The sequence below is a fragment of the Giraffa tippelskirchi genome, chromosome 7, assembly GCF_054371585.1.
Source record: "Giraffa tippelskirchi isolate mGirTip1 chromosome 7, T2T-mGirTip1v1.2.pri, whole genome shotgun sequence".
NCBI classification, from domain to species: Eukaryota; Metazoa; Chordata; class Mammalia; order Artiodactyla; family Giraffidae; genus Giraffa; species Giraffa tippelskirchi.
The window spans coordinates 82,184,015-82,205,214 of record NC_137281.1 but is presented as its reverse complement, the minus strand read 5'-3'; the positions used below and the strand labels follow the sequence as shown (position 1 = coordinate 82,205,214).

The window sequence follows — 21,200 nt, the reverse complement described above, 5'->3', positions numbered from 1 at the left end:
AAAAAGGAAGTTTTAAAAATAATGTTCTTATTTGATGAAATTAAAAGTTGGCAATCATATATTGGTCCTTAAAACATTTTTTTTTTAAATATTATCGGTCAGAAAACTAACAGCCTGAGAGCTACTGTCATACAGGATGAAATCACAGCTGGCTGAGTACTCTTGGACAGAATGGAGAAAGTGGGCTGAAAGGAGGAAAGGTATTTGGGAAATAAAACTTAGAAGATGAAGCAACCATTTGGCTGTGTGAGTCAACAGGACAAACCGAAAGGTGCCCTAATAAAACAGGAGAGTCAGGACCATGATGGTACTTTGGTAGAGGCAAAGCAGGCAGAATCGGGCTTCCCTGATAGCTCAGTTGGTAAAGAATCCACCTGCAATGTGGGAGACCTGGGTTTGATCCCTGGGTTGGGAAGATCCCCTGGAGAAGGAAACAGCTACCCACTCCAGTATTCTGGTCTGGAGAATTCCAGGGAGAAGTCCATGGGGTTACAAACAGCCAGACACGACTGAGCAACTTTCACTCACTCAAAGCAAGCAGAGGCTAACAGGGAAGATCATTTTAGTTGTGGCAATGTTCTGTGGATGATCCTGTAGGAAACTTGAAAAATGTCCCTTGGGCAACTGAAATGTCAGTTTGGAGCTTGGAAGAGAGGTCATTTCTTGATGAAAGAACATATTTATTTATACCTACTATGAGCTCAGCACTAAATTTGGGGGGAAAAGATATATTCATGTGTCATTTAAACAGACTCCCTTACAATGATCTTTTCTTCATTAAGTATTTGTTTCTTAATACAGTCATTCTCGGGGATCCATGGGGGATTGGTTTTAGGACCCACTGCAGATACCAAAATCTGAGAATGCTTGAGTCCCAGTGTTGGGTTCTGTAGCTTTCCCTCTGCATCCATGGATTCAACCAACCTTGGTTGTGTTCTACTGCCTTTATTTTTTTAAATCTGCATGTTAGTGGACCTACACAGTTCAAACTTATATTGTTCGAGTCAACAATATAGCTATTTTATTTCTCTTTTATGGTGCTTTAGAACCTCTAATTCAAAGATATATCACAAATATAATAATAAATATCTAAAATTTACAACTGATCTACAAAATCATAAATGAATCAAAAACTAAGGCTGAAAAAAAGTTTTATTAGTATATTAGTTAGCTGAGGCTTCAGTAACAAATAAACAAACATGTAACAGTGCAGTACCATAAAGTCTCTAACTTGGTCACACTCTATCTCTTGATAGTAAGAGAATAGGTTGGTAGAATGGCTCTCCAAGGAGACCCAGGCAGATGAGTGGTTCCACCTTCATGAACAACACATGGCTTCCAAAGTCACTCTGTCACTTTCGTCTCAGTCAGCATGCATTCAAGATTTCATCCCTCCAAGTGGCAAATATTACTTCTACTCACACTCTATTGGCTAGAACTCAGATATATGGCTCAATCTAACAAGGGGCAGCTGGGAGGCACAGTCAAGCTTTATGTCCAGGAAGAAGAGGAAATGGATTTGGTTGAATAATTAGCTGTCTGCCATGGTTTGTATTATTAATAAATTGTCTGAGAAAGAGTTAAATTCTAATAAGTGAAGCCCTTGATCATGAAGAGCATTTAGTCTGTCAATGAATAGAATCTTGAGCACTGCATCTCTGGAGAGAAGTTACTGCCATTTATAAGGAACATCTATTCATGTAACAGTTAATCCATGCTTTAATAGTTGTAAAAATAAAACAGTTGAATTCCTATAAGGTTGTGCAGAGTCCTTGCCAGGGTATCATTTGCTTTTTCCAGCTGAAAAGCAATCTAAGCTAAGTGACCTGAGATGATGGGGGGCAAGAGGAAAAAGGACAGCCTCCCAAGATTAATATGTTTTCTATAAGCAGATCCTTTCCGACCTTCCTTTTTGTTCCCAGGAACGTGGGCCTCTTTGATGTGTTTGTGGTTTTTGCATTTCTTTCACCATCAGTATTTTTTCTTCAAAATTGTCCTTAAAGTGACTGCATCCTATTGTGAACCCTTACTTTATCCTGTGACCACTTGCCTATTTCAAATAAATTTTTACTACAAATCTTACTCTTCAGCTTAGTTCTGCACCTGAGCCTGAAGTAGGTAGAAATCCATCAGCAGTAAAAACATCACTACTCAAGATCTTACATCACCTGATATCCAGAGATCTCTGCATTTATTCATGATGTATGACTTGTAGATTCCTCCTATCTTTAGCATAGCCCTTAGGACTAAATTCTTTGTGACTTAAAATCAATTATCTCTACTGCAGATCCTTCTTCTCAGAGTCTTAGTTATTACCAGCTCAGCTTTGTTAAGTATTTCATTGACATCAACAATAGTACATTGTTTCTTGTGGCCTCAGGTTTGGAGAGGGAAGCCTTTGAAAGAAAATTAGAGTTCAGCTATTAGCTCTGTTTTAGGTTGATCCTAGATAGGTGATGCAATCTTGTCTTAGTCTCTCTGGGTTGCTTTAACAAAATACCACAGGTTGGATGGTTTATAAGTTAAAAGAAATGTGTTTAATAGTTCTGGAGGCTAGGAGTTCAAGGTCAGGTGCCAGCATGGTTGGGTGAAGGCTGTCTTCCAGGTTGCAGACTTCTCACTATGGGGCCTCTTTAATAAGGGCACAAATCTCAATCATGAGGGCTTATGATTTAGTCACCTCCTGTGGAAGGAGGCCCCACCTCCTAAGACCAACACTTTGGGGATTAGGATTTCAACATATGAATTGTAGGGGAAGGTGCACAAACATTCAGACCATAGCATGTCTCTTCCTGGTCAACAGTAGTGAGCAGGGGAGGAGCTCAGACAAGGCTAATTTGGATCTTTAGGAAACCTTCACAGTATTAATCAAAACATTTCAGTGGATTTTGCTTTTGGTCATCTAGCATCAGAATACTCTTTGGGCAGGATTCTTCAACAGATGGGAAGCAGCACTGTAGAAGCTACAGAGGGCAGATAATCTTTCCCTCTGACAGCTGGGGTATCTGCAAATGGTCCTGCCCAGGGCTTTGAACCCTGAGGGTGTGACACAAAAATGAAGGCTTGTGAAAGATCATTCACAGCAGCGGAGGGGTGTAGAGTCCACAGGCTAGAGCTGACTTCTGAGGTATGGGGGTCCTCTGACGACTAGACCTAGAGTACCATGTTAACTGCTCCAGATCACTCAGCTTTACTGCTCTTTTCCTCTACCTTAGTCTTTGGTTATGTGATATAATAAATTGCCTACTGCTTGTTCAGTCAGAGAGAGTTTCTATTGTCTGCAACTAAGAATTCCTACTAGCACAAACATCCCCAAAATCTGCTATATTTCTTATTAAAACAAAGTTTTCTTCTTGCAAAAATTACTTATCAACTGAAAACCTTAGAAATTATATAGACAGGAACAAAAAACAGTGTAACCTCATCACCCACAGAGAACCTCTGTAAAAAGTTTTAAACATGTTCTGGTGCATACTCTCCTAGACTTATGTGAACATATTCTGTTTATTTAGCTATTATAAAAAAAAGTGCTGCCACACTGTGATCAACATGCTTGTTATTTACCTGCTATTCTGCCTCATCTATAATACTACTTCTCCCCATGAACCTGAATATAGACATCATGAGTTGGTCCAGCCTCGTGAAAATTATTTGTCACCCTTAGGCAAGTTGCCTTTGAATAAACATATGTAGAAGTGACATAATTCTCCTACACAAGAAGGCATACAAAATGATTTCAGAAGACAGTGTTCCTCTGCTGGGTAAAAATCCTCCTATGACTCTTGGTGAGGTCAAGTGATATGTAATTTTTATATTCAAGTTGCTACAATTCAGAATTTTCAGTGTAAGTTCAGGTTATAGGTATACTCCTCTGAGGACCTAATACTTCCATGAAATAATTTTAAAATTACTAATTTCTTAGAGTGTATTATATTGATCTCTAAGAATTATTATAGAGTATACATTTTTAAATAATTACTTTTATATACAAATAACTGCCATTACAATTAGGTAAGCTGAGAGGACAACTTTACCAGGCAGGCTTAAACTTATAGACTAAGATAATAAATATATTAAAAGTTCTTAAGAACGTCTGTTCTCTACCTCTTCCCTCTTAATAGACTTCAGTACTCTTCTTCAAAGAGATAACTTCAACCCCAGATAGATTAAGATGAAACAGTAGATTCCAAATGAATTTTTCTTTTTTCAACCTTTGTGGCCCTTAGCCTTGTTCTATGGTTCTTCATTCCATTATTTGCCTTTAAGGCATCTTTTTCTTTTTCATGGCATTGTTGTTGTTGTTTAGTCATTAAGTCCAGGCTGACTCTTTGCAACTCCATGGACTATAGCCTGCCAGGCTCCTCTGTCCATGGAATTCTCTAGGCCATTCCCTTCTCCAGGGATCTTCCCAACCCAGGGATCGAACCCAGGTCTCCTCCATTGGCAGGAAGATTCTTTACCTCTAAGCCATCAGGGAAGCCCTTTTACAGCCATATTTAATACTAAAAATAAGAGCCTATAGCTATGGTTTTCTTCCCAGTGAATGGTAAACAAACTTTCCTTATTGCTACTCCCAAACTACCTTTAATAAGTATATTAAAGAAACAGACTCACAAACTAGTGAGTTCCTAACAAGTATATAGGTGATAGTTCTTTTTTTCTTTTCAAAATAAACTACCTTTAAGCTGCTTTTGTGATTTTTTACTATTAAATTTTAAAAATCACATATAATGACTATTTTCATTATATATTGCATAATGACAGTGCTTTTTCTCCATAACCAACACAATGATAAGGTGTCAATAATTTAATAAAATTCAATAATTCTGAAATTCAATAATTTGAATGATAAAATCATCCAATGCTTTATTAAGCAAAAGAATTAAGAATGTTTAACTATTTAGATCCTGAACAACATGCCTTTGCTATTCAAATCAAAATGCAGTAGCCTTCACATTTGTTACCATGAATTTCAAAAGAATAATCTACATTTCTAAAAACAAAAAAGGAAAAAAATAATCTGCATTTGTAAAAGCTATTTATATAGAAAGACAAAAGAGAACATAATTAAGCTGGAGTCTTTCCATATCATTGTCTTTTGGGGTCCAGGCATCAAAACCATGATGTAGGTGAAAAAGTACTATGGCCAGGTTCCAGTGTATGTGATTCAAGCTGAAGAACAAGAAGTTGAACTGTGAATACGTTAGCTTAACTCATAAAAGGATGCTAACCAGAGGGTCTCCATTTTTAGAGACCAGGCAAGGGCAAATGAGTTAAAATGGTAGCAGCATCAACGTGGGTTACTTATAAAACAGTCCATTTCAAAATACATCAAGAGGCTAAGGACACCCATTGCTCATACCTCTTAGAGAATAAGATTGCTCATTTGTTGGGAACGGTTTTTGAAGGAAAATATCCTGGAAAGCAGGAAGGTATCTTTCCTTACTTGAAGGCCATCCTTCTCCCTAGGGGCTCAAACTTTTGAATTGTATCTCATTTATTCTTCTCAATGTGAATCAAATCCAGTTCCAGAAGTTACAAACTCTGTATCTTTCATAGCCTAACTCCCATTGTAGAATCATTTAAGAGTTAGGAACTTATCTTCTTCCCACTCCAAAATTCAGCCACATTCCTTGATATGGGGCTTCTCTTCTTACTATGTCTGACATTCAGAACCATTAAGGGAACATTTATTTCCTGTAATATACAATGAAGTCCAATTTAAGAAACAACTCTGTAAAACAGGGACTATAAGGGCAGTGGTGGTGTTGTCTTGTTTGTTTTGATGTTTGGTTAAGTAGCCTGGGGCAAATGGCTCAGCTTTGGCTGAGCTATATTCTTATTTCTTTTTGGTAACAAAAATCAAAATCACAAAAATTTTCTGAGAATAAACTACAAACAAATCTATTTGTGAGTGAGAGAAAAATCTCTTCTTTCAAAGTATGTTGGAAGTTAAGTATTCAATAGGCTAAATACACTTTTTGGATATTTTAACTTCTGTAATGACTGACATCCAGTAAAGCCTTCAATTTTCTAGAACCAGTACAAAAGCTGTTGTAAGTTTAATATTTTGAGTAGTAATCAAGTCATGACTTTTTCAATTCTGATTCGGTCCTGTATACTCTTTTTAACAGGTGTTTGGGCTCCCAAGTCATCCTCTCCAGTCTTTGTATGATGAAGTGAGCTATTTGTTTCAGTTTAGCAGAGCTGGACGATGGGTAGCTCTGCATTTGATTGGTTAGCTTTTAAAGGATTACTTCTCTGGAAAGATACTGTCTCACATCACATTGCTAATGCAGTGGACTTTGCTGCAGTTAAAATTTTAAAGTGAAGATGAGCATTTACCACCAGAGAGAACATAAACTTCAGGACTCTTGTGTTACATAGATTCCATGTATCATTTCAGCATAATGTGTTTGTGATGAAGAGCTCTGTTTTCAGGCAACCTTAAACACCATATCCAGAAATAACAACTGACTCTGGCAAAGAGAGGTAATTTGGGGTCCCTGTATGTTTTATAATGAAGCCAATATATTTTAAAACGATAAATTCCAACTACACAAATTGATGTCAGTAAGATTAACAAAACTGATGACTGACATCTGCTAACACAAGTCAAATAAAACACCCCATAATACTTATACCCAGATGAAATAAAACAATGGCTTTCCAGTTTTATTTTGCATCTCCCAGTTACTCAAAAAGTAAACATGATCCCTTTTCAAATTCCACTTAATATTTTATCTGAAGGAACTTACTGAGTAAAATGCTTAGTTGCAGGATTTCACATTTGCAATCCATCAGGTTACAATTTTAAAGTTATAGTTTCTTCCCCGGTGTAGGCATTCTATATGTGCCTTTTATTTACATTCTGTCACTTTTTATTTCCTCTTAAATTTTATATGTTCAAGAATATAACTATAGGAGTTATGTAAAAATATTTCAAACGTGCAACATACATACATACTGGTTTATCTATCCCTTGAACCCATGTTTCTGAAAAATAAATACAGTGTATCCAAAAAAACTACCTTGGAGCACATGAGGAAGAGTGTAGACGTGTAGAAATAAAAGAATCGAAAAAGACTTGTGTAGAGATGTATTTGTCCTGTTGACAACAGTCCCTACGATGTTAACAGACGTAGGCAGCCAACTTACTACACAATAAATTTTCTAGAACTGGCCACAGTAAGTTGGTAACCAAGTGGGAATTAAGGCTTTAAGATCTCTTACAACTACTGTGATTCAAAAACCCCAAAGCAAGCAAACCATAAAACCTGGAGAAAGTGCTCCAAATAAAGGCTCTTTGGCAGTCCAAATTGAACCAAATGACTCAGATGGACAATTAAAAACTGTGCGCCGTTTTCTTTCACTAGGTCAATAAAGCCCATAAATAATGTTTGGTCCAGAAAACCAGACTTACTAGCACCTTCCTTTTCCATTTTTAAAATATTCAGAATATTCAGCATCAATTCTTAGTCCATGGTCTTCACTCATTTATTGACTAAACAAGACTGCCGGTGCCTCTGGATCACTCCTTCCAAGCTGACCTTATATGACAACAAACTGAAATGCCCCTCTAAGTAGAGGGTCTAGACCGCGAGGTAAGTCATCCAAAGGTGGACGCATCTTGCTTATTTACTTATGTATTCAAGGGGCTGCGATGGCCACGGCTGGACTACGACGAGGGAGGCGAAGGGTCGCGCGTATTGTGAGCCACAGACCCGGAGTGGGAACCCGCGGAGGAGATGGGGAGCAGAAGCCTCGCTCCGCTAGCTCGGCCCTCTGGACCCAGAAAATGACCAGCCCCTCCCCCAACTGCACCCTTGACCCCTCCCCCCTCCTTCCAGGCCTTTCATCTGCCCGCCCGCCGGGCAGTCCGCGGCCCCAGACCTCTCGCCGCCTGCCTCTTTCCACAGCCCAGTCCTGCGGCGCGGAGAGACCCGGGGCGAAGCCCGCGGCCCGGCGAGGACCCCTACCCCCGGCCCCTCCGGCCGCACCCCTCCCTTTCGTGTAACGCACCTGCGGCCCCGCCCCCGGCCAAAAGCTGAGGCGGCGGCGGGCTGGCGAGGCCGAGCGGCTCGGCCCTCCAGGCACAGTCGCCTTCCCTTCCCCCGCCATTCCGCCCACCCCCCTCGCTCAGCCACCGAGCTGCCGCCGCGCTCCTCAGCCGCCCCGAAATCTAAAGGGGTCCGTCTCCGGCACCACAACCAAATGGCTGAGCCTCCCTGGCCGGCTGCGCAGCCCGCCCATTGGTCCCTTCCCCCCCCGCCTCCACCACCATTCGCTGTTGCCCGGAGATCGGCGGCGACGATTGGCTAACGCTGCTGCCACTCATTCGCGGGGCCGCCGATCCCGCCTCCACGGTGATCATGTTAGTGTGCGCCGCGGGTGCTGGGGGCTCGAGAACCGAGCGGAGCTGGTTGAGCCTTCAAAGTCCTAAAACGCGCGGCCGTGGGTTCGGGGTTTATTGATTGAATTCCGCCGGCGCGGGAGCCTCTGCAGAGAGAGAGCGCGAGAGATGGACATGGACAAACGGATTCATTTAGAGCTGCGGAACAGGACGCCCTCTGATGTGAGCATTTGCCAAAAATATCTCTGTCGGTCCATTCTCCTACTTTGTGTGTGTGCGCGTTAGGGGGAGGCACTTTTTTTTTGAGGGGGGGCGCCCGGGAGATGTGGGTTTGGGGGTCGGACTGCAAATGAATTGCAAGGTTGGGGGGTTGCAATGCCATCCAAGCATGTTCCGGCTGCCGCCGCCGCCGCTGCCCTTGGTGTGTGACTACCTGTGCGTGTGCTCCCGCGTGTGCGAATGTGGGTGCGAGAGTGTGCGTGCGAGTGTGCACCCATCGGGGGCCAGCGGGCGCACGCGTTTGGGTCGGAGAGAACGAGGCAAAATAACCCTCTGAGCTCTCTGCTCCCGTGACTCCGTCTGGGGGAAAGATTAACGAGGGAGGAGGAGGAGAGGGGCTGCCTCCTAGATTTAACAACAAAAAAAAGGGGGTTTTATATTTTATAAATGAATCCCCCCTTCCGCCCCCCTCCCGCGCCTTCCCCCTCCCTTTCTCTCTCTCTCTCTCTCTCGCACACACACAATAAGTTTTGGGCTTCGCGAGTCCGGTTTAGTTTCTGATAAATGTGGGCCGAGGCCCCTGGGGAGAGCGCGTGGGGAGGGGGCTGCAGCGGAGTTGGGAATGGCTCGAGTTTAAAGTGCGTCTTCATTTCTTTGCAGTGATGAGGCGAGAGACGGGGGAGCCATATTTGTAACTTTGTAGTGTTCGTGAACGCGCCCTTTCTCTCCCTCCCTCCCTTTCTCTGCCTCCCTTCCTCTCCTCCTCTGTCTCCCTCACTCTTTCCACCCCACCTTCGGGCCAGATGCTGATGTTTCTTCCTTTCCTTCCGAAGGGAGGATAAATGGAAAGAAGGGGGGAGGGATTTTCGAACGTGTAAAGGCACAGATAATCCCCGCGCCTCCCCACCTCGCGCGATCGCTACTGCAAGTTACCCAAAGGCTACGTCCCGGTCCCCCCTCGCCCCTGCTCCTTCCGGCCTCCCTAAGATGCCAGCCTTTGAGTCCTGACGCCCCCCGGCCCCGACCCCCGGCCCGCCTTTCTCTAGGGTGGGTTCCTTGGCAGCCATTCGGCGCCCGATTAATAAATGGGCCCGGGAAACTTTGTCAGGACGCGAGCTGCCCAGAGCTGGTGCCCGTGGTGGGTATTGGCTGGGTCCAGATTTATGCGGGCATAGCAGACACGCAGCTCGGGGATGGGAGTTTGCCTTCCCGTCGCCGTTATTGATTGGGCAGCAGCTGGAGTGCAGCCGGAGGAAACTTACACGGATGGGAACTGGGAGGCTCGGGCGAAAGCTCACCTCCGAGGAGGGGAAAGGTGAGGGTGGGTTACTCGGACGCCCGTTTTTATTTCTGCCTCTCTCTCGCTTTCAAACACTGTTTTATGTGAGTTGGCGGCTCAGCGGAGGAGACCCCGGGTCTGGGGCGGAGACGCTGGCTGACTCCTCTGGTGGCCCCTCCGAGACCAGCGGAGCGCGGGCGGGTGGACACCCCCACCCCAGCCCCGGTGGCCAGGGTTCCACCGAGTTGGGAGTTTGGGAAGCACTGTGCGCTGACCTGTCGCCCCTCCAACCCGTTAAAACCCGAATCCCTGGCGGAGGCAGGCCCTGCTTCCTCTTTTCTCTAGTTCCTCCCCCAAACCTGAGTGAGACTTTTGAAAACAAGATCCTTTTTGTGCCCCCCCCCATCATAACGCAGCTGTGGACTGTAGACGTGCAGTGCCTTATGGCGCGCAGGGCGGGGAGGGGGTGGCGGAGGGAGGGGAGGGGTTGCCCGCCGGAGGACGCTGGAGTTTCCGCGAAGAATTTGCCGGCGGTTTGCGTTTCTCTGGCCAGTTTCATCCGAGCTTGGACCCCGAGCCAGAGGATTGGGGGGCTGGGTGTGGTGATGGGGGAGGGGGCTGGAGCCGCGGGCTTCCCGCGTACTTTCCGGAAGCCCCCCGTGCGGGGGGGAAGGGCGCCAAGTAGGGGGCCGGGGTCGCGGCGGGAGGGTGTGGAGGCGCGGTTCGCGCGGCCAACCCTACCCCCGCTGCTGGCCAACTGGGAGCGAGATCGAAAGCGGGTCGAACCGGCTCTTTAAACTTCCCGAGTGTGTGCTGGGGGAGGGGAACGCGCCGCGCCGATCTGGGAGCTATTTCTCACGCTTCGCCCCCTCGCCTCCGAGCCCACACGCCTGTCCCCTGCCATGAGGCGGGGTGGAAGGGGCACTTTTTGCCCGTTTGGGGAGGAGGGGGAGAAAGCTAGCTAATGAGGGACAAAAGGGGTGGGGGAGGAGGGGCTCGTTTTTTTTAAACGTTCTTAAAATAAATAGCTCCCGGAGAGCTCCCCCTGTAGCCCTCCCCGCCCTGCTCCCCCCGGGACCCCCATCACACCCACCTTGGGAGCCTCTCCCAACTCTGATCCGGGGGCTGGTGGCCACGCCGCGACGCCGAAATAGGACGAGCAGCCATGTTTCCCGGGTCTCGCGCGGCCCGCCCCGCCCCTCCCCCATGGCGCGGCCGGCGCCGAGCGCGGGGCTCCGAATGCGGGCGCCGGGCTCCATGCGGCGCGGGGCGCGGGCCGGCGGCCGGGCGACGGGGCGGCCGGGCCTCGTGCGCGCGAGCCGGGCCGCGGGCGCGCCGGGCTGGCCCTCCGGCGGGCCTTTTGGCTTCCCGAGCTGGTTTGGAGCTCGAGGTGTTTTATTATTATTGTATTTTTAACGGCCAGGCTCGCCGGAGACCGAACCCAAGGGCGCCTAGGCGTTATTGGGGGCCAGGGGTGGCCGCCAGGGCCCTGCACGCCTGTGGCAGGACTGCCGGGCGCCGGGCTGCCATTTTGTCACCGTGGCTGTTGTCGCTGTGGGGGGGGGGGCGCAGACTTGCGCCATCGCCCCGACGGCCCCGGACGTGGAAGCAGCAAGGGGAACGGGCTGCGGGGACCCCCAGTTGTGCTCTGGGCCCCGATGTGGGGGGGGGTCCCCTCCCCTTGCCAGCGGCCTGAGGCTCTTATGGAGCGTCGCGGCGGCCGTTGCTCCGGGAGGGCGACGATCCTCCCTGCGAGTCCTCCCCCCACCCCCCGGCGCGCTCCCTGCCTCCCCCGCCCCCCTTCTTTCAGTATTTCGTCCTTCCTTCGGCAGGCGTTTTAGAGGTAGTTCAGTGTGGCCCTAAAGACGAACGGATCGACCCGCTGTTTGCTTTTACGGCGGAACTGATAGGAGGGTAGAGAGAGAAATTAAATACGAGGTTTCTTTGGAGGGTTGGGGGGGGCGGGCGGCGATGCGGACGCGACTCTGGCGGCCGACTGGAGCCTAGGACAGCAGCCGCTTACCCGGGAGGGACGAGTTGATGCGTTGGGGAAACGCCCTCGGGGCTGGGCTCTCCGGGAAGGTAGGTCGCGCTCCTTGTTTCAGGTGGGTGTTGCAGCGCCCTGCTGGCTGCTAGAGGAGGCCCTCTCGCTCTTCCTTGGCTTCTCCCCCTTTTATTTTTGCCCGCGGGAGGGCGGCTACAGTAGTAAATGTAATCCTAAACCGAGAAGAGTAGGGAATGAGGCTTGGTTTTTAAAAAGTCAGTGTTATCTTTTTCCAACTGCCTTTCTTTGGCTGTTGACTTCGGAGCCAGGCAAGTCATCCTCGTCGCCAGCATCTCTGGGACTTTTTAAAGCTGATATCCATGCTGGTTAAGCACCTCACTGGTTAAACTCTGGTACACGTCTGCATGGAGACTAGCTTTCATGGCAGTGGCCGGCCAAGCCTGCCTAGGAAGCCAGGTTTAACTTTGACCTTTGGAATACATCGCATGATGTTTTCCAGGCTGACTTACTGCCTAATTGGGTTCAAGTAGCCTGATATTAACTCCAGTTTGTGCAAGCCTACCAGGGATCCAGGGGCAGAAAATTGAGCATGAGTTCTGTATGATCATGGTCTGTTATGTTTTGTTACTGGTTTGTTGCTGCTGATGGCAGTTTTGAGCCTAAGGGCTTCACAGGGGAGGTGGGTAGTAGAACCACACAGGCCTGAGTTTAAATTTCTCCTGCCACAGAAGTAAGTTTACCTGCCCCTGTGATCTCATGCGGGTTAACTTAACCTGCCTCTTTGATCCTTGGTTTCCTCACCTGTAAAATGGGAATAATCTGGTTTAATAAGTCAGTGACAAAACTGGCCTGATCTGGCCCTCAGTTGCTCAGTATGTGATAGTTTTATTTCTCAGAGAGATATGGGGCTACAATGAGGTACAACTTTGTGCTTCTTTAGAGTTTAGAGAACAATAATAATAACTAATGCTTGTATAGCACCCGTCTATGCCTGGTACAGTTCTGAGTGGATTACACAAATCAATTAATTTAGTCCCCACAGCAGCATTGTCAGGCAGGTACTATCATTATTCTTATATAAACAGGAAATCAAGGCATAAAGATGTTATCAACAGCCAAATTTCAAACTCCATCCCTAATCTCCACTGCCTCGCCTGAAGCACCCTTACTTGTAAGGTACAGTGAGGAAAAGCTTTTTCTTCCCAGGTTTTGAAATGATGTTACCCTATGTGAAAGTTAGAAGACTGGACAGCTTCCTAGTTGAAGATACTGAGGTGGGTGGGCAGGATCAAAGGCTCTCTGGATTTTCATGGGGGCAGGTAGGGAAGGAGTCAAACATCTACTTCCCTAGATTGGGTTAGCACATCACATCTGGTTAGACTGAAAGAAATTTGGGCTTTTAGGTGTTGGAGGACACATTTTGAGTAATGAGAGGATAAGCAGGAGCCAGGCAGGGGTGTGTTGGGGACTGTGCATGTAATGTATTCCCCACTTTTATTAGTCTCCTTCTGCAGACACAAAGCTAAACAGAATTGGCGTGTCCTTGGTTTCCAAGACCTAGTTTACCAGTAACACTTCTTGGATCATCTCACGTAATCCTCCAACAACTCCTTAAGGGTAAGCCAAGGAGGGTGACATCCTCTCCTGTGAGGGTGAATCATTCAGGTTGGAAGAGAAAGTCAAACAGCTGGTACATAGCAGAATTGGGTTCTCCTCCTACTGTAAAACCAGAGATCCTTTAGTTAGACAGGAAGAACTTTGAATATTGTTTAATTATTGAGACCTATCACCAGAATCATCTGGGGAGCATGTAGAATGCAGATTCTTGGCCCCACCCCTGGACTCTGATTTAAGCACATGCGTGCATGCTTGGTCGTGTCTGACTCTGGGAGCCTGTGGACTGTAACTTGCCAGGCTCCTCTGTCCATGGGATTTTCCAGGCAAGAATACTGGAGTGGGTTGCCATGCCCTCCTCCAGGGGATCTTCCCAACCCAGGGATTGAACTTGGGTCTCCTGCATTGGTTTAGCACAGGCATTGCCAAGTTTCGGGTGAGCTGCTTGTTTTTGTATTGTGAGCTAAGAATACTTTGTACATGTAAACACTGCAATCAGTTTGATAATGTGGAACACTTTGAATCCCCATTAAGTGAAATGTTATCCCCGTTTCCCCCTTGCAAAGAATTCCACTTGTCTCCTTGGACCATTATTACCAAAAGAATTGTACTCATTATATATTTTGAATTTTATCAATAAAAGAGTTGTGGAAATTTGTTTTCTTTCATTATAAAAAAGTGCCTATGAGTATTGTCAGTTTTGCCTTTAGGTGAAGTTTACTATCTGGCCCCTTACAGAAAAGATTTGGTAATCCCTGGTTTTAACAGATTGTTGGTAAGGACCTTTTTTTGATCTGGGTGTTTAAAATTTTTTTTTAATTCATAAGTTTTTTAATTTTATGTGGGTGGTACTTCTGGGGTCTTTCCAAGTCCTTTTACATGTGCCATTTATGTCTAGTAGAAATCAGCCTCAATCCGTGAACACCCAAAAGAAGAGAAATCGTACTTGTTGCTGGTGTAAAATGGAGCATCCCTTCTATCCAGAAGTTGTTGAGTGTAACCAACCGAAATTCTTTCTTAACCTACTTAGGATATTTCAAAAGGCTTTTGCATGTTTTGTAGTTAAATAGTCACTCTTAAGTTTTAGATGTCTTCTTAGAGGTAGAAGGAAGGAACTTTGAAGTGCAGTGGTTTGAGTTTTGAGGCCTGGAAGGTACCACAGCTGTGTACCTGGTGGCTGACAACAGACCCTCAGAGCACAGTTTACTGAAAAGCACAGATAATCCTGGAATCTCTAGTTTGGGCCTGCTGCTGTACCATCGTGCGTTTTGCCTGGGGACGGACCAGCAGCAAAGTGGCTTTGAGTTCCAGAACCCTTCTTTGTACCGGTAGCCTCTTGTGCCTGAGCTGATGAAGGTACGGATAGATTGGCCAGACCTCGGGAGGAGGTGAGGTAATAAATCTAAGAGCGCAGATCCCAGTCTCCATAACTGTGGCCTGTTACTTTAAGGACAGCAGACCCAGTTCCCTCTCTGGGCTGCTGCTGCACCACCAGCCTCTCAAGATGACTTGCTTTGGACTTACACAATCCTTCAGGCACCTGATTGAGCTCTGGGGGGTGGTCATCCAGTTTTCTTTCATATTAATTTTACCACATTGATGTAAAAAACCTCAGGACTGTTGGGTATTCTTTATGGAGATTGTATAGGACGTTCATCAGATGTGTCCTTTCCATGTGCCTGCCCTCTACTCTAGTGTATCACTTAGGAAAAGGGCAGAGAGCTTGTTGCTGAGTGGTCACGAGCCCTGGTTGAATGATTTTGACCCAGTTGTTTAGTCTGCTTTCTGACTTGATGAAGAGAAGGCCCATTACTTTTGGTGTCCAGACAGGGTCCTCCCTTCGAGATGTTCACTGCCATGCCCTCCCTGGCAACACACACATTTTGACCTGTCCGCCCTCTATTCTAGCTAGTACTCCTGTCTCTTGGAAAGTACCCTCCCCTGGTACCCCATCACACTGTCTTCCTCCCACAAGCAAGTATAGAAATAGTGACCTGAGTCTGAATCTTATATTACATATATTGAAATATATGACAGATGATAAATACCCAGCAGTGATGTTTTCATTAAAGAAATGGAGTCTGCCAGAGATGGAGAATTGTGAAGGCATCTGTTATTCCAAACTTCTCATTTAATAAAATGGGTTGAAGGTAGATGAGCAAAGTGGCCCTGGGCCCCTTTCCCAGACATGGGAGCAGCCTGCATAGAACCAGTTGTCCTGATGACATTTGTTATGGTGAAGCCTGTGAAGTCAGATAATGTATCTGTTCACCAGCACTGGGCCCCATCCAGTGTCTTTTGGCCACACCCTGCAACTTTTGTGTTTTCACGCAAATTTATTTTGTTGTTTCAATTTGCTTTGACTCGGTAGATGCCCTGGTGCACCTATCTGTTGCTTTCTTTACCAAAACTTTTCTTCGGCAGCAGATCTAAGAGATCAGTTTACTTACCCCACTATGACTAATGTGGATTAAAGTCTGGGCTGTCTTTCCCAGAGAAATTAGCCTTTGGAGATTCCAGTTTGGTGAGGAAATTACCAGAGAACTATTAGAGACTTGGGTGCTATTCTCAGCTTTGGTATTAACTAACTTGAACAAGTTGTTTGTCCCCTTTGGGCCTCTGTTTTCTCCACTCTAAAATGGGAATTTCAAGTGAGATCAGTGACTTTCAAGCTTTTCATTGCTGTAGTAAGAAGTGTTTTACAGTATATGTGTACATACACAGGCTATCTGAAAAGCTGACAATATACTCCTTTACTATGGATAAAACTTTTCTATTCATTAAAAAAAAAAAGTGCTGGCTTTAACCCATAAATTGATTTCATTACTTGTTAATGTTTGAAAGACAGTTAAAGATGAATATTAAGTTTGCTTCACACAAATATTTTGTGGTTTGATTTCAGGGGAAGGTGGTGGGAATGCCGTTTGCAGCTTGGTGAAATCTCTCCACCAAGAGTCAGTAGCGATTCCTCCACTTTTAAGCCAGCTCATTTTGGGTCCCATGTTCTCAAGAAGCTCTCCTTAACTCATTCCCAACCCTCACCTTTTCCCAGCATTATGGAGTCACTATCCTAAATTGACTCAGTGGTAAAGAACCCACCTGCCAGTGCAGGAGACATGGGTTCGATCCCTGGGTCAGGAAGATCCCCTGGAGAAGGAAATGGCTACCCACTCCAGAATTCTTGCCTGGGAAATTCCATGGACAGAGGAGCCTGGCTGGCTACAGTCCATGGGGTCACAAAAAGTCGGAAACAACTGAGCGGCTAGACAACAACAGTCCTAAGTTCCTGCCTGGATGGATGCTTTCCAAGTGTCCTGAATGTGCCAACGACCCTCCACCAAGCATGTTCCTCCACCCCCTTTCTCTCTGCCTTAACTGCTGCTGCCCTCCACCATATTTCAGTGTGCAGCACTGGGTGCCTGGGGGCTCGAACATTTCCGGGGGGGTGGGTGCACTTGGCCCCTGCTCTCCCCAAGACTGTCTGGGTGTGTACTCTGGAGCCCCCACTTCCAGCCCTTGGGCAAGCCTCCACTTCACAGTACCTTCCCTGTTTGTCTCTGTAAAATGATGATGTAATAGCACCTACCACCCAGCCTGGCACACAGTAAGCACGCAATAAATGTTAGATGTCGTTGTTATGGTCTGTTCTGCTGGAACACCACAGTTGGCATTCACTTAAAAAAAAAAAGCTTACATTATCAGCAGACATATCAAAGAGTAACATTTGTTTCAATGGGAAAAGAGGTTAGACGCTAGAGATTCAAACTTGCCAGAAGTTGTTTTTCCCCACAAGCAGTTCAACAGTGAATGTGTTGTTTCTCTCTGTAGTTATAGCATCTACATGTCAAGGAACAGCCCCAGCACTGAATTCCAAGTAGTTTCAACTTGCCCTTTTCCTGGACATGCCTGGTCACTACCTCCAGCAACTGTTTCAGGCTCGCCTCAGACTGCCCACCAACCCTCCACTCTCTGCCTCCCAGCCAGCAGAAAAGTGTGTCTACTTTCCTCTCACAGAGAAAGCGGAAACCTCCAGGTTTCCCAAGAAATTTCTAGACCAAACCTGTGCCCAGCTCAGCTGTCCTTTGGGTCTTACCTGGGCCTGCCCTTCAGTTACCTTTTCCTCCTGCGTGCCTAGCTACTCCTCTGGATCCTTCTCAAGCTTGGGATGTTTCTCCCGTCTTAGCAAACATCCCTTGATCTTATGTCTCACTCTTGCTACTGGCCATCTCTCCTCTCTCTGACATTCAGACTTCCTGAATTGTCTCTACCTTCTCCCTTCTCTCACACCTCAGCCTCCTCAGTCTGGTTGGCTTTCTAAACAGCTCCCCCAATCCCAGAAGCCTTCACTGTCATCTTTTCTGATTCCTCACCAGCAGTATTCCCACCCTTGATCTTCATGAGATATGTTCCCCATTACCTCTCCCTTTCTCCAATCTCTCTCCTGTAGCTTTGGCCACTCCTCAGTTTCTGGGGTCCTTTCGCTCTCCTCTGCAGATGTGAAGTATTGGACCCAGTCAAGCCCAGGCCCTGAGCTCTCTCTCGTTTTGTATTCCCTGTCCTCACAAAAATCTTGTTCTTTCCCACTGACAGCTATGAGTACTTTGTCCTTCTGGGGTCCGATGTTTACTGTTAACATCTCTGACCTGACTTCTTGGCTGAGCTCAGGATGCATCTAGTGTCTCCCTCTGAGTGTCCCCACTGCACCCCACATTTAGCATGTCCGGTGGGGACCCGTGACCTCTGCAGCCTCCTCCATCCCCCCACATGCACACATGTGATCTTTATATCCATCACAGATCCTGTCGATTCAAAACAGCACTCTCTACTGGTTGCCAGCAGATTGCCCCTGCACACAGCCAGCCCTCTTGAAGCCAGGCTTCAAATTTGTCAGAATGATCTTAGCAAAATGCAGCTGTAATCGTGTCACCCTGTACTTAACAGTACACCATTCTCTTCAGGATAAAGCCCCAAAGCTTTAGTAAGACCTGTGAGGGTCCTGTGTGGTCTGCCTCTTGCTCTCATCTTTTTCCTCACCCCACCCCGCCCCCCGCCCCTTGCACTGCACTGGCCCCACTTGCCACCGTTTATGCCCTCAAATCTGTTCATGGGAACTGCCACCATCACTTCCTTAGCATCTAATCATCTCTCCAACCCTCCTCAGCTGTCGGTCTCATTCTTTTGTTCTAAAACTCTTACAGAAATTGCCTTCAAAGAGCTTCCGTTTGTAATTAGGCATTCCTTCATGTGAGCGTTCGAAATAGCATCTCTGTCCCCTTGTAGCCGGTAGACTGCATGATTGAAGGGGCCTGTTTGGGCTCAACACCGCACTTGGCACGTGTCGGGCATGGTAGAAGTGAATATTGGTTGAGAGAAGGAGCCATGGTCCTTGCACGTTCTTGTCATTTTCGTCACCCACGGTCTGGTGAGTCAAGCACGGAGCCTCTGAAACAAAGCATCTGAAACATCACCAGGTTTAGTGTCCTCAGTTTTTCTTGGGTCGCTTTGAGTTCCTGCCGCTGGACGGCTGATTCACACTTTCTCAGCCCAATGGTCCTCACATTTTTCTGGGTTTTATATCCTGTGTCAGTAAAATCTGAACCTGAGTCCCAGCACCGGTATATCTACCTTTTAGTTAGGAATTATTCACATACACTGGACTTGCCCGGTGGCTCAGCGGTAAAGAGTCCACCTGCATTGCAGGAGACGCAGGTTCAATCCCTGGGTCTGGAAGATCCCCTGGAGAAGGAAATGGCAACCCATTCGAGTATTCTTGTCTGGAGAACTCCGTGGACAGAGGAGCCTTGTGGACTACAGTCCATAGGGTTGCAAAGAGTCAGATATTGAAGTGACTGAGCACGCATTCACTACACTACCTATACATATGTACATTGTAAAACAACACCAAAAAATTAAAAGGTTAAGTTAAAAAATATTAAAAGCCCAAGTACCCCAGTGGACTGTCTGCGGATGGTCCACCTAGGAGAGCACTCCTCCAATCAATTGCTTACTTTATTTTTAATTTGGTTACCGAGGTTCACACCATACAAGAAATGCATGTGTCTTGTGTGCTCAGGGATCCATTGCTGCGTGTAAACTGGGTTCTGCCTGGTCAGACCGTGTGCACAGACCCATCCAGGCTCCCTCGGGTCTTGGTAAAGCTGACCCCTGGGCTGCTCCTGCAGATGGTTAGAAAAGCCCGCAAGTGTCTGAGGTGAGAGGATTTTATCAGCCATAGATTTCAGCCAGTCAGTGTGGGGAGAGGAGGCTTTCTCCTGCCTACCCACAGGCTGGAAGTAAGTCAAAGACAGAATCTGTGCAGGCAGGAAGAGCAGGCTTGGAGGACCAAGGGAAGCCTGGAGGAGAGAGGTCTGCTGGTGTTCCTGTGTGTTTCTGTGGAACACTTCAGTAGGGTTGGGTGGGGCTCTACAGTCAGAAGTGCCCTGAAGGTCTGCATTGGTGGATTCTAATGCCTCTTGCAGAAGGTACAAGAGATGCCTGAGTGAGAGAGGGCTGGTAGGGAGTGCAACTCTTACAGTAAAGTTAAAGGGATTACTTGTAGATTTCTTTCTGGGCATGCATCCTGGGGAGAGACTCGTCCATGTAATGTAACCAACTTCCACCTGAGCTACTGTCTCACCCACAGGTGTAAATGGGTGGCTGTGGAGGGGAGGATGAGGGGAGCCCACTGGCATGGGCTGTGTCCACAGCATCCAGAATGATGCAGGGATAGAGCTGGGAGGTGTATGTAACACAGCACAATAGGCAGGAGGAAAGGTGTGGTTGGTAAGGCTGATTTCAACCCAAGCTGTGTATCAGAACCACCAGGGGATCATTGGAGAAATTCCCAGAGTCTACCCCATTACAGAATCAGTCTCTGAGGGTGGTGCCCAGTCTGTGTATTTTTAGAATCCTCTAAAGGGGCTTTAAAACACAGTTGGGAGCTACCACATTGAGCAGGGTGTGGAACTTCACAGCAGGTGGGAAGACGTAAACTAAGTGGTTGAAAGAGAGAGAAAAATGGAGCACAGAAAACAGGAAATAGGAAAGAGGGTGCAGGATTTAAGCTGCTGGGGTGTTGGTACCCAGTCCTTGGCCTGCTAACTTTCCCCCCGCCCCCAGGTCCCACACTTCGCCACTCACTATGGCCACACAAATCTCACACGTGCCCACATTACTGCTCAACACACTTGTGAGTTTTCATTTACTTGTACTCATGAGGCTGCTGAGTGCTAAGTGGAATTTATTGTGCAAGGCTGGACTTGGCCCATCCTTGATCTCCAGGGACTAAGGCCAGTGGGCATTTTGTAAAGAGAGAACCAGAGGGCCAAGCAGTCAGATGCACTGAGCCATGCGGGGATTGCTGAGCCCGGTGGCTGGAGGATCAATAGCAGGTCACCTTTTTGAGCCTCAGTTGCCTCATCTGTAAATGGGACTAACACTTTCTTCCCAGGGGCTGTTGTTAGGACCAAAAGAAATAAGGTTTATGCCAGGTGTGTGTCCCCTGAAGTTTCGTAGATTCTAACCAGCCTGGGCTTGATTGAGCTGTTGGAACAAGGGGGAACCAGCTCCCCTTGCTTGGTGTCTTAGTTCGTGTGTGGTGGGAGTACTTGGGAGTGCTGTCTTTGCCTGCCTCAGAAAGAGGCATTACTTGGAGCTGCTCAGGCAGTGGGCGAGGGCAGGAGGGGCCCCAGGCAAGGGATCAAGTCCCCAGTTTCTTGTTGAGGTGGGGC

The 21,200-nt window shown here is 46.9% G+C and overlaps 2 protein-coding genes across 5 annotated transcripts in view; one reads left to right on the top strand and one right to left on the bottom strand.

The window, feature by feature from the left end:
• Positions 1 to 11,046, bottom strand: part of SPESP1 (sperm equatorial segment protein 1) — a 128,484-nt gene extending 117,438 nt beyond the window's left edge. Inside the window, exon 1 of the mRNA XM_081511927.1 lies at positions 10,945 to 11,046. Within this exon, the coding sequence (XP_081368053.1) occupies positions 10,945 to 11,018 (74 nt within the window). The 5' untranslated portion in view covers positions 11,019 to 11,046. The remainder of the gene's footprint in view (positions 1 to 10,944) is intronic.
• ANP32A (acidic nuclear phosphoprotein 32 family member A) overlaps positions 8,369 to 21,200 on the top strand; it is a 38,356-nt gene continuing 25,524 nt past the window's right edge. For 3 of the 4 annotated variants that reach the window (XM_081511932.1, XM_081511930.1, XM_081511929.1), the window contains exon 1: positions 8,369 to 8,575. In XM_081511932.1, coding sequence (XP_081368058.1) covers positions 8,522 to 8,575 — 54 coding nt within the window. In that variant the 5' untranslated portion in view covers positions 8,369 to 8,521. Of the gene's footprint in view, positions 8,576 to 11,696; positions 11,934 to 21,200 lie in introns of those variants that run through there. The other variant, XM_081511931.1, reaches the window with a different exon arrangement.